We start from the raw sequence: 12,692 nt of genomic DNA on the forward strand, positions 1-12,692 counted from the left end.
CGTCCTTTTAGTGCAAGCATGCGCCATGTTTGACAACCTTGCGCGAGTCTTACACACGACGAGATAGTGGTCAGAATCGATATTTGGTCTCCAAAAAGACCGGAGGACTTCACTTCCGAAAATTGTTTACTGTCAATCATAGCATGCTTGATTCTAGAGTTAGCTTCCGCACCTCCAGGTGTTTTTCCGAATATTCAGACGTGGAAAGCAAGTGCTACAGATGGCCATTCCTCTGGTCGCGGCGAAATTTATGAGTCTCAGACCGTTATCATTGGTCGACATATGAAAGCTATGTTTTCCAAAGACAGAACGGGAGAATTCCTCCCTCCTGATCTACTAATTTGCATCTTCGATGATGATTTCCGCGTCTTGTTTTGGACACTTTCCATAGGTTCTCTCAACTATTTCAGTTCATCACATATACACTGCTAATGGCATGCATTGCCACACTGGAGTCATTAGTACGTTTATTTTCGATTACTGCTCACGCTATGTCCGAAGGACCTTTTAGGACCTTCTCTAAACTAATTGTTTTGACCAATACTAACATCCTGTGAAGAAAAATCTGAGGTGCATCGAAGTTAAATAATAATTGCCTTCGGACATAGCGTGCAGCTTTATGTTCTTTCACGCGGACTTTAATTGTTCGACAAGTTTGGCCAATATAACGGGTAACAACTAAAATTTTGGAATTTTTTTCTCAAGCTGTCAAAAAAAGACAAAGATACATGAAGAAGACCTGATTTACCGAAATTAAAGTTACATTATCCATTGTTGAAAAAAAATTAGTGTACATTTGAAAGCGGTCCGTAATCGGCTGTTCGGCGAAGCTTTCGTTTGTTGTCGAGACAAGAACGTTGTATGGCCGTCAGTTAATTTGCGAATGCATCTCTTGATTCTACCAATCAACTGTTTGCAATTCGTGGCTCTCCAGTATTTTTGTACACCAAGGTACTCAAAATCCCGATTGGGCGCACTGAGACAGATTTTACGGGTCGTGGTTTTTGGGTAAAAATGGGATCGAATGGGTATTCTGGAACGATTGTGTTTTTTGGCGTAATGCGATGATGCTCTATCCGGCCAAAACACGTATTGTCCATCTGCATGATGTTTTTGCAGTAACGGGAATAAAATTTTCTTCAAACATTCGTCTGGTGCATCCTAATTGGTAGCCAAACCAGAGGGCTTGTTGTTGAAGAAACGACAAAGAGAACGATGTCCTTCTGCGACCATAATTTTGGCAGGATTTCATTGAGAAAATCAGGATTTTTCACTGTAAGTCAGGAGATCAGGACACCAGGACACCAGGACAAGACATGTAAATCAGGACGTATGATCACCATACCACTGGATAACTCGTGGTTTTTGTTTGCATAAAGCTATTGTCGTTTTCCCCGTTGGTTGTGACTCCTGTTATTGTTAATGCAGATGTTCTTCTTTTCCTTCTAGTAGCACAGACGTGGCTCTTGCCACATCAAGAATTCCTCTTCACGGTACTCGGTTCTGGGCTACTCGTCGCCAAATCGTTAAGCGTTTCGACACACGCAAGTGGACAGTAACTTGGTCGAGCCTTTGAGCACCTTGAGTCTGTTTTTTTTTTGTTAGATTATAGTCACTTTAACAGCTTATGTCATTCGTGACTTCTACGGGCTGGGATTTGAACCCGGGTCCTCGGCGTGAGAGACGTGAATGCTAACCACTACGCCGGAACTGACCCCTTTGAGTCTGTTTATTCTTGGTGCCGGTGGGGTTCTTGAAGATGACGAATTTCACTGCAGCATCTTAGTGACGTGGTCGGCCCATCGTAGTCTCTCAAATTTCGCCAGGTGTACGATGGGAATCTCTCCAATAGTCTGCAGCACCTTTACTGGATCCCAAATGTACGATACACGAACTCATCAACCATTTCCAATTCATCGCCATCAACAGTCACTGTCCGTAGGAGGCAAACGTTGTTTCCTCTGGACATTAATCCTACCATATATTTGGGTTTCAACGCGTTGATTTGTAACCCAATCCTCCTAGCCTCCGTTTTTAGTCTGCTGTAGATTACCTCCGTCTCCGTCTCAAGGTTTCTAGTAATGATGTCGAGGTCGTTTACGAAGGTTAGGAGTTGGCTACTCTGGCTGAAAATCGTTCCTCTCATTTTATAACATACTAGCTGACCCGACAAACTTCGTATTGCCACAAATTAACCTGTGTTGTACATAAATCATGAATCTCGGATGATCTTTGTCACAATCTCGAGTTTTGCAAGCCCCCCAGTGGAAGGCGCTTCCGACGGCGGGTCACCGGCAACACTCGCGACCGTCCTGTCCTGAATGATCTAGTGTTACTATAGATAGTTTTTGTGGTCTTGTTATTGATTAATGTTTTATGGAAGAGTCTCGAATTTCTCGAGTTGGATTAGTTTTTGAGTTTCGCAAAAATTTCTGTTTTATTTGTATGAGAGTCCATATCCCCCTACCACAGGGGTGAGAGGTCTCTAACTATCATAAAATAAATTCAAGACTCAAAAATCTCCTACATGCTAAATTTGGTTCCATTTGCTTGATTAGTACTCAAATTATAAGGAAATTTGTATTTCATTTGTATGGGAGCCCACCCTCTTAAAAGGGAAAGGGGTCGTAATACACCACAGAAAAAAAATTCTGCCATCTAAAACTCTCACATGCCAAATTTGGTTCCATTTGCTTGATTAGTTCTAAAGTTATGAGCAAATTTGTATTTCGTTTGAATGGGAGCCCCCCCCCCTCCTAAAAAGGTAAGAAGTCCTAATTCATCATGGGAAAAATGGTTGCCTCCAAAAACACCCACATGCCAAATATGGTTCCATTTGCTTGATTAGTTCTCGAATTAAGAGGAAATTTGTATTTCATTTGTGTAGAAGCCCCCCCTCTTGAAGTGTGGAAGGATCTTAATTCACCGTAGAAAATATTTTTGCCTCCAAAAACCTCCACATGCCGAATTTGGTTCTATTTGCTTGATTAGTTCTCGAGTTATGGGGAAATTTGTATTTCATTTGTATTGGAGCCCCCCCTCCTAATGTGGGAAGAGGTCCTAATTCATCACAGAAAAAATTCTTGCCTCCAAAAACACCTACACGCCAAATTTGGTTCCATTTGCTGGATTAGTTCTCGAGTTATGAGGAAATTTGTATTTCGTTTGTATAGGACCCCCCCTCCTAAAGTGGGGAGGGGTCCCAATTCATCATTGAAAAAAAAATTGTCTCCAAAAACACACACATGCCAAATTTGATTCCATTTGCTTGATTAGTTCTCGAGTTATGAGAAAATTTGTATTTCATTTGTACAGGAGCCCCCCTCTTAAAGTGGGGAGGGGTCCTAATTCATCATAAAAAATATTCTTGCCTTCGAAAACCTTCACATGCCAAATTTGGTTCCATTTGCTTGATTAGTTCTCGAGTTATGAGGAAATTTGTATTTCGCTTGTATAGGAGCCCCCCCTCCTAAAGTAGGGAGGGGTCCCAATTCGTCATAGAAAAAATTTTGGTCTCCAAAAACACACACATGCCAAATTTGGTTCCATTTGCTTGATTAGTTCTCGAGTTATGAGGAAATTTGTATTTCATTTGTACAGGAGCCCCCCCTCTTAAAGTGGGGAGGGGTCCTAATTCATCATAGAAAATATTCTTGCCTTCGAAAACCTTCACATGCCAAATTTGGTTCCATTTGCTTGATTAGTTCTCGAGTTATGAGGAAATTTGTATTTCGTTTGTATAGGAGCCCCCCCTCCTAAAGTGGGGAGGGGTCCCAATTCATCATAGAAAAAATTTTGGTCTCCAAAAACACACACATGCCAAATTTGGTTCCATTTGCTTGATTAGTTCTCGAGTTATGAGGAAATTTGTATGGAAGCCCCCCTCTTAAAGGGGAGAGGAGTTATAATTCCCCTTATAAAGAGGGGAGGGGTCTCAAATTACCCTAGAATAAATTCTTGTTACCGAAAACACCCACATGCCAAATTTGGTTCTATTTACTTGATTAGTTCTCGAGTTTTGCAGAAATTTGTGTTTCATTTGTATGGGAGCCCCCCCTCTTAGTGGGGGGGAGGGGTCTCTAACCATCACTAAAACCTTTCCTGGCCCCAAAAACCTCTACATGCAAATTTTCACGTCGATTGGTTCAGTAGTTTTTGATTCTATAAGGAACACAGGACAGACAGACAGAAATCCTTTTTTATAGGTATAGATAGGAACATTCTCTTGCCGCAGCCCTCTGTGCGATTCAAAAGGACTCGAGGGTGCCCCGGAAACATGCACGTAGCACATCGCTCGCTCGCGAGTTGTTATCCCGACATTGCTGGAGGATCGCCCGTTTTGTTGATGGGAGTTATTTCCTGCGTGTTCCACACATGTTAGCAATTTAGCAATTTGAACCATCAGTTTCTCATTATTGCCTCCCCATTGCCCCCCTCCTTACTTGACAAGCATATTTTCAATGTAATCGGTAAGTATAATATTATTATTATAATATTAGGATAATTATTATTAAAATATGAATTTGCGTAGGACTCGTAAAATTTTTTTACGAGTTTTTACGTTTTTACGAGAGGGTTTTTTACGCTCTTATGATGGTTTTCATGACCAAAATTGGCCACAAACACCATCATAGAATTGCAATAAAACTCAAATTGTTACTTGGGGCAAAAATAGTCCGAGTTGATATCCGTACCCCATAAGGAGCGTACGTTACTGATGTTCGAGGAAAACCGACCCTCGATGAGAATTAGGTCGATTTGGTTCGAGGTTCGCAGGTCAGGTGATCTCCAGGTGGCTTTGTGTATATCTTTGTGGGGAAGGAAAGTGGTTCTGATTGCCAAGCACCGGGAAGCTGCAAAGTAGATGTATCTCTGGTCGTTATCGTTCTTGTCGGTGTGCAGGCTATGGGGCCCGATCACCGGTCCATCCATGTACAGCTTCCCTGCCGACCTGGGCGTTCCTATCCCCGATGACGATTTTGATGTCCCGTGGTAAGCAGCTGCCGTACGTTGTCTCTAGCTGCGCATAGAACGCTTCCTTCTCGTCGTCGGGTCTCGGGTGTACCTTCGTTTGGACAATGCACGTTTATGATGGTGTAGTTTGAGAAACGGCCTTTTACAACGGCCGATATGCACATCCTCTCGATGATCGCTTTCCAGTCCATTACGCGATCCTGCCCGTTCTCAGCTCCCTGATCGCTCCAGCGCTCTGGTAAAATTGGGTTTTGCCGCCACGGATTCTTCACACCTTCTCGCCTTTGCGACAGATTTCCTGCAGTGCCACGATGCCAAACTTTCGGATTCCTAACTAATCGAGCAGCACCCTGTCGGCACCAACGAAATTTAGCGATCTGCAGTTCCAGGTACCAAGTCTCCATTCATTGTCCTTATTTCGTCGCCTTTGTCCAAGCCGAATATTCCGAGAAGAATTTTCTTGACTCTTTTTAGTGTGTTGGATTTAGATAGGTAGTCGTACTAGGGCCTACGCTACCGAGTCTCGTAATGGGATTGCCAACTTATAGTGGCGAGACAACACAGTGCCTTCTTCCCTGTTGTTATGTGACCTCAGTTTTCCCGATCTTCACTAAGGTTCTGACTAAGGTTCGTATTCCGACTGGTACCACGAGGAGGTAGAGATAGGAATTGCTGGATAAGAAGCTAAGGACCACTATGGGGTGTTTATTACGCAATATCCAGCCTTTTACCAACCCCGTATGCTACGAATGTATGCTGGAAATGCCTAATTCATCTCGTATACAACGCTTTGTTCATAATTAAATTGTAATTATTAAATCAAAAATACTTAATTTCCACATCTCACCCGCAGGAAACGAACCAACGCTCGTTAAAGCGCACCCACAACGATCCGGCCCTGCTGTACCGTGGACCGGGAGGCGTCGAACTGCCGAAGGACATTCTGGACGAGTTGAGCCAATTTAACAGCAAGAAAAAGAACGGCATCATCGACGTGTGGTGGTTGTACGACGACGGTGGCCTGACGCTACTGCTGCCGTACATTATCAGCACCAGGCGCAACTGGAGTGCCTGCAAGCTACGTGTATTTGCGCTGGCCAATCGTAAAGCCGAGCTGGAGTTCGAGCAACGCAACATGGCTAGCCTGCTGGCCAAATTCCGTATCGACTATTCGGACCTAAAGCTGCTCCCGGACGTGACGAAGAAACCCGAGCAGAGTACGGTTAACTTCTTCAAGGGATTGATTAAAGATTTCACCGGTGAAGAAGCTGGTAAGTGATTGAGAATATTGTTACGATTTGAACAAATAATTTTCTTTTGCTCATTTCAGGTCAAATTTCTGAAGCGGAGCTGCTAGCCGTTCAGGACAAAACGAATCGGCATTTAAATTTGCGCGAGTATCTTCTGCAGCAGTCCACCAAGTCGGATCTGGTGGTGATGACACTTCCGATGCCACGGAAGGGCGTTGTCTCTGCGCCGCTGTACATGGCATGGCTGGAAACGCTCAGCCAAGGACTTCCACCGTTCTTGTTTGTGCGGGGCAACCAAACTAGCGTTCTGACGTTCTACTCTTAACCGTGGAGAAAAGCGACTAGACAAACGCCACACATAAACCGCAACATCCGTACATACTTTCATACAACCCCTTTTTATAGGCTTTTAATAATTGTTTACGAAGCATATTTTGTCTTTTCTGTGGTTTCACCGTAGGTACAGAAAACAAGCACATTTAAGTAATTTATTTGCATGATTTCACGAAGCTGTTGCAGCAGTCAGCTGATACCGGGCAGATAAGCGGATTTGCCGTACGATAAACAACTCAGATTATAATTTCCACTTGCACCCATAGGAATTAATCAGCGACGCAGTGTAGGAAAAGTTTTTCTCCAACCGTCAGTATTGCATTTCATACAGCACAAATCGTATCGTTTAGCGCACCGTAATGATTGTTATATTATTAAACTTTTTGTTACTCGAGTAAGTTATCAGTTATCCCTTTCACGAGCCGGCTGAGACCTACATAGTAGAAGTAATCCGGAGGTGGGCTTGTTGGTTGATTGGATAGGCAACTGTGTAGTGATAGTGGCTCCTCCGTAGGTACGCACAAGGATGGCGCTTAATGAAGTTCGCATTATTTAGATTTACTCCGTTCGCCATTGCCGGATTGAATGGTCTGTACAATTACAGTTTAAGAAAAAAAATACAGTATACATCAAGCAAAAAGCACAGATAAAAACAATTATTCGGAGGTTGTTTTTTGAATGAAATTGGAACATAAACAGAAACGTCAGTTTGTCACGATTGAAAAGAAGCTTTGCTAAATGACACAAGTAAAGAAAGAAATAACTATTATAAGACACAAAATCTTTACCACACAAAATGTATTTAATTTTACGTATATATCGATTGTTTTGAGAAAACATCAGGGTTTTCTAAGCTTATAAGTTACCAAACTCTATAGAGTGTAAACTAAGTAGCTGGGTATGAGGATTGTCATTCCGGAGGTGGAATGAACCTACCGTAACTTGATCTGGTTGAGTTTCCGTCTAATTTTATGTACAGAAAAACAAATTTACAAGCATTGATATTTGCTTGTGAAGCTCTCAAGCAGCTTGGCAGCTAGAAAAAAAACACGCGGAATGTATATCCTAATGCTGTTTTCCAACTGTTGTTTATCAGTCTGGCGCCTGTCCAAAGACGTTTTAAATATGCGTTGCAGATAAAAGTTTGGATGGAGTTTATAACCTTTGATGCTATAGTAACCTTTTCGTAATAATGGTGGACAACCACGTCGTTTAAGTTTGCAGTGCTTCATCTTTCTCTCTTCAGTCGCAAAGTCAAGTTATTGATATATTGTTCAATTTTCTGTGGATTAGTTTCGATTCAAAATTGTATCGATTACTTGTTTACGTTATGTTCACAAGTAATTACGTAAATACGAAATAATTATTGCAAAATCAATTACTGATTTTGTAAAATATTCTTATTCAAACTTTAATTAATTAACTTTAATTAATATTTTAATTCTATTCAATCTATCCATTCTCATCCAAGTGTTAATGACTCGAAACTCGAAAATATATCATGACTCGAAAATATATCACATTGAGACATCGCTCTATTTGAAAAAAAAAACAATCCATTTGCAGAATAATGTTGATTCCTTTCTGTGTGCAAGTAAGTCTCCAAACCGTCTCGCGAACTGGTAAGTGTTTAAGTTTCAAGAGCAAAACTTGAAACCTCGGAAATTTCTGAAAACATCTTTTTTGCTGAATTGAAATAATAGTTTTGAGTAGGGCATTTATTCTACTGTTGATGTTGGCAGATACAAAAGTTCGCGTTGAGAGTTTTGAGTAAAGTTGGATGTTTACCGTTTCTGCTCGTGCTGGTATTTCCCACTGCGTGAACGGGGAGAAAACTCAGCTCGCTGTTTCTACCTCGGATAAAATAGTTTCATGTTTCATGGCAATCAAAAGTATTTATCACTAGCTTGTGTGCCAACACAACGATTGCAATAGAGATGAAGTTTACACATGAAATTCCGCTAGGTTTAAGCATCCGAAGCTTTTTCCCCGGTTTGAAGCAGATAATATGTGCTCAAGCATACCATTCTGTATAAATTACTATACAATTCATATTTATGTTTAACTACTTCCATTGCAATCATAATCACTACTAGCAATAATAAGTTTATCTCTTCACAGCAAAGTATTTGCCCCTGTCTTTGATAATCAGAATTATGAAATGTCTTTAGGCTTAAGATGCGTAGCACATAAATACCTACCTATTACATACGTGTCCGGGGACGTCGTAAGGACGTTTAACGATACTGCGACGAAAACGGTTCTCTTTCACAATCGCACCAGCACCAAGAACAGGAAGACCTAATGTGTGAGATAACTCAACCAGATCGACTTGCGACTTCTGTGACGCCTAGGAGATAGGCGACGAGTTGCACCAGATGGAAATGAATGGATACGGTAGCTCCCATCAAATCACTCAAGTGGATTGCAAGAAGGGAATGAACGGTTCCATATGATATTAAACATGCCTATTGAAGGTGGAATTTGATAGTAACGGTAGCCAACTCATAGGCTTCGTAGACGACTTTGATGTTATAATCAGAAACTTTACAACGGTGGAGAAAAGCTACGCTACATAAATGACGGAGGCTTGAAGAATTGGGTTAAACCTAAATGCGTCGAAGAGCAAGTACTGGGAAGGTAGAGGCTCATAGAAGGCGAACGCTTGCCTACCACGAATGGTAGGTAATCGATGATGTTGACGAACAAGAAGTGATAGTTTAGTTCGCCAATTTCCCAGGTCATCTAGCACATTGGACCCCTCTATTCCTGGTCCTGATTCCTGCTTCTTGAAGTGTACAGATTGCTTCGCACAGTCGTCCGGCATGTTTACGACATAGCTCGCCGTAGCTTTCCGACTTTCGCCATGTGTACGCGTGGAATCTCTCCAAGCAGTGCCGGAACTCATTGTTCACTTCAGATTCATCGCCATCAATAGCCATCGTCCGTGGAAGGCGAACGTTGTCTTCTCCGGAACCACTTCCTATCATATATTTGGCCTAATCCTCCATTTCAAGCCTAGCGTAGGGTGCCTCCAAGTCTCAGTATTTCTAATAATGGTATCAAGATCTGCGAAGGCTAAGAGTGTGTCTGATATTGCCCTACGAATTCTTTTGCTATTGGGAATAGACGATGTAACAAAATCTGGGAGAGCACCTTGTAGGCGACTACAATGCCTATTTTCAGTTCGTTGGACACTCCACAGTTGTGGTGGAAGTGCCGTGTGTCGATCTCTCGGGGTTCAAGTTATTTGAGCAAAACCTTGTCGCCTCCGAGCTAGTAAACGGCTGAATAAAACGTACCATTGGTGTCTTACATACCTGTAGTCATAAACTAGACCCTCAATGGTTCACAGCCTCTTAATCAGCAATTCCTTTCCCTACCTCCTCGTGATATCAACCGAGATACAAACAAGTTTGGTGGAGATCCAACCGGGGTAATCAACCCCCATGAAAGCCAAGCTTGCAAGCCTACAGAAAGGCTGGGCTCTGTTGAGCTTCGTTGGTTTTCCGACGAGACAGAGAATTCGTGTCGGCCATGAAAGGCTAATAAGTAATGAACAAAGAAATTAGGACGGGAATAATCGGAATAAACCCAAGCAACGAAAAAGTACTATGGATTGGAAATTCGGGACGTGGAACTACCGATCTCCGAACTTTCAAGGGAGCTCTCGTGTGCTATCCGACGTATTGAAGAACCGCAAGTTCGACGTCATAACGCTGCAGGAAGTGTGCTGGAAGGGCTCATAGGTACGTTCAATCAATCTTCGAATGTGCAGGTTGAGAATCAAGGGCCGATTCTTCAATATAAGCATCATCTACGTGCCCAACCCTCACCTCAGAAGTACCGATGACGACAAGAAGGAACTCTGCTTCCAGCATTGACTGCTACACAAGACTCAGACATTATTGACATCAGATCCTATCGGAGCGCTAACGTTTGACTCGGACCAGAGCCGTCGTTTGGTGCTGTAGAGGGTTATCGTATAGTACACGGAGGGTACAAACGGTCTGTCAAGGAACCAATTCGGCTTCCGTAAAGGCAAATCTACGATGGATATCATCTTGTCTGTCACTAAGACAGCCGAGGACGGGTATCCGCTATTGCGCAGTTGTCACGCTTGACGTGAGAAATGCGTTTAACCTTTACGTCCCCAACATCAAAAATGAAGGTACTTTCAGTTACACTTTTGGCTCTATCTCCACTGATTTTCAATCGATTTTGATGAAACTAGTCTTAAAAGAACCACATTAGATTGGCCTTTAATGAAAAAATATGCTGGTAAATTATGGTTCCATTTTCCCGGAGATATTCCAGTTCGCGGAGGGAGTTTTTTTGACGTCATAAGTAACAGATGAAGTAAAATTAGAAATCTGTTTAATTGACAGCGCAAAAGTTATCCATTTTATTTGTAGTCACTAATAATGACTTTTACACTATCCTGCAGAGCGCTGGCTTACACCTCACTTTTTGGAACATCCGTTGTCGGTTCTACCGGAACTCAAAAGTGGTCATTTAGTATTCTCTTCGAAAATATGGCAAATGGGGTATCAAATGACAGGATTTTTAACACGAGCTCTGTAGTGAATATTTGGATGTATTTTGAGTCGATCTGGACATTCCGGAGCATCCGACATCGGTTCTACCGGGCCTCAAAAGTGGCCATTTGGAATTCTCTTCGAAAACATGGCAAATGGGGTATCAAATCACAGGATTTTTGGACATGAGCTCTTTAATGCATATTTGGATGTATTTTGAGTCGATCTGGACATTCCGGAACATCCGGAATCGGTTTTACCGGAACTCAAAATTGGGCATTTGGAATTCTTGTCGAAAATGTGGCAAATGGGGTGTGAAAATGTCCAAATCGGCTCAAAATACATCCAAATATCCACAAAATAAAATGGATAACTTTTGCGCTGTCAATTAAACAGATTTCTAATTTTACTTCATCTGTTACTTATGACGTAAAAAAAATCCCTCCGCGATGCAGTATATCTCCGGGAAATGGAACCATAATTTACCAGTATATTTTTTCATTAAAGGCCAATCTAATGTGGTTCTTTTAAGACTAGTTTCAGAAAAATCGATTGAAAATCAGTGGAGATAGAGCCAAAAGTGTAACTGAAAGTACCTTCATTTTTGATGTCGGAGACGTAAAGTTAATAGCGCTAGATTGGACTCCATAGCCAAATCCATAGCTTCGGAACGTCCAAGTGCTGGTATCGCCGTACAGGATTCTGGAAGATTATTTCCAGAATTGTGTGCTATGGTACAACACGGAGGAGGGTCAGAAGTGCGTCCCAATCTCCGCAGGGGTTCCGCAAGGTTCCATACTATGCCCGGTGTTGTGGAACGTCATGTATGACGAGGCGATAAAGCTAAAGTTCCCGGTAGGGATTGTGATTGTTGGCTTTGCGGACGACATCACCTTGGAAGTGTATGGTGAATCTATCAGAGAAGATGAGTTGACGGATGCCCACTCAATAAGCATTGTTGAAGATTGGATGCACTCCAGGAAACTGGAGCTAGCGCATCACAAAACGGAGGTTATCGTGGTGAACAACCGCAAGTCGGTGCAGCAAGCAAAGATCAGCATCGGGGACTGCACTATTTCGTCAACGCGGTCCTTGCAACACCTAGGAGTCATGGTCGACGATAAGCTCAAATTCGGGAGCCACGTCGACTATGGCTGCAAGAGGGCTTCCACAGCTATTTCGGCATTGTTTCGTATGATGTCTAATAGCTCTGCGGTATATGGTAGCAAGTGCAGGCTATTAGCCAATGAGGTAGGAACCAAAAGCTACCAAGGTAAGCTGGCAAGTACCTATCGTCTCATGTGCTTAAGAATGGTGAGTGCGTATCGCACAGTGTCACATGACGCAATCTGCGTATTAGCGGGTATGATGCCTGTTGGCATCATCATCAGCGAGGACGTGGAGTGCTTCAGCCAACGTGGAACTAGAGGCATACGGAGTACCACAAGATCGGCCTCGATGACCACATGGCAGCAGGCGAGGTCTGATTCCACAAAAGGCCGGTGGATACATCGACTTATCCCGGAACTATCCGAGTGGGTCAAAAGGTGCCACGGTGAAGTTAGCTTTCACCTGACACAGATTCTGTCAGGGCATG

General features: G+C 42.6%; 1 protein-coding gene across 3 annotated transcripts in view; it reads left to right on the plus strand.

Moving 5' to 3' along the window:
• Positions 1 to 7,197, plus strand: part of LOC128744436 (bumetanide-sensitive sodium-(potassium)-chloride cotransporter) — a 112,013-nt gene extending 104,816 nt beyond the window's left edge. For 2 of the 3 annotated variants that reach the window (XM_053841456.1, XM_053841457.1), the window contains exons 10-11: positions 5,828 to 6,245; positions 6,305 to 7,197. In XM_053841456.1, coding sequence (XP_053697431.1) covers positions 5,828 to 6,245; positions 6,305 to 6,549 — 663 coding nt within the window. In that variant the 3' untranslated portion in view covers positions 6,550 to 7,197. The remainder of the gene's footprint in view (positions 1 to 5,827; positions 6,246 to 6,304) is intronic. The other variant, XR_008412388.1, reaches the window with a different exon arrangement.
• The last annotated feature ends 5,495 nt before the right edge of the window (positions 7,198 to 12,692 follow it).

This window comes from Sabethes cyaneus, chromosome 3, assembly GCF_943734655.1.
Source record: "Sabethes cyaneus chromosome 3, idSabCyanKW18_F2, whole genome shotgun sequence".
Taxonomy (NCBI): domain Eukaryota; kingdom Metazoa; phylum Arthropoda; class Insecta; order Diptera; family Culicidae; genus Sabethes; species Sabethes cyaneus.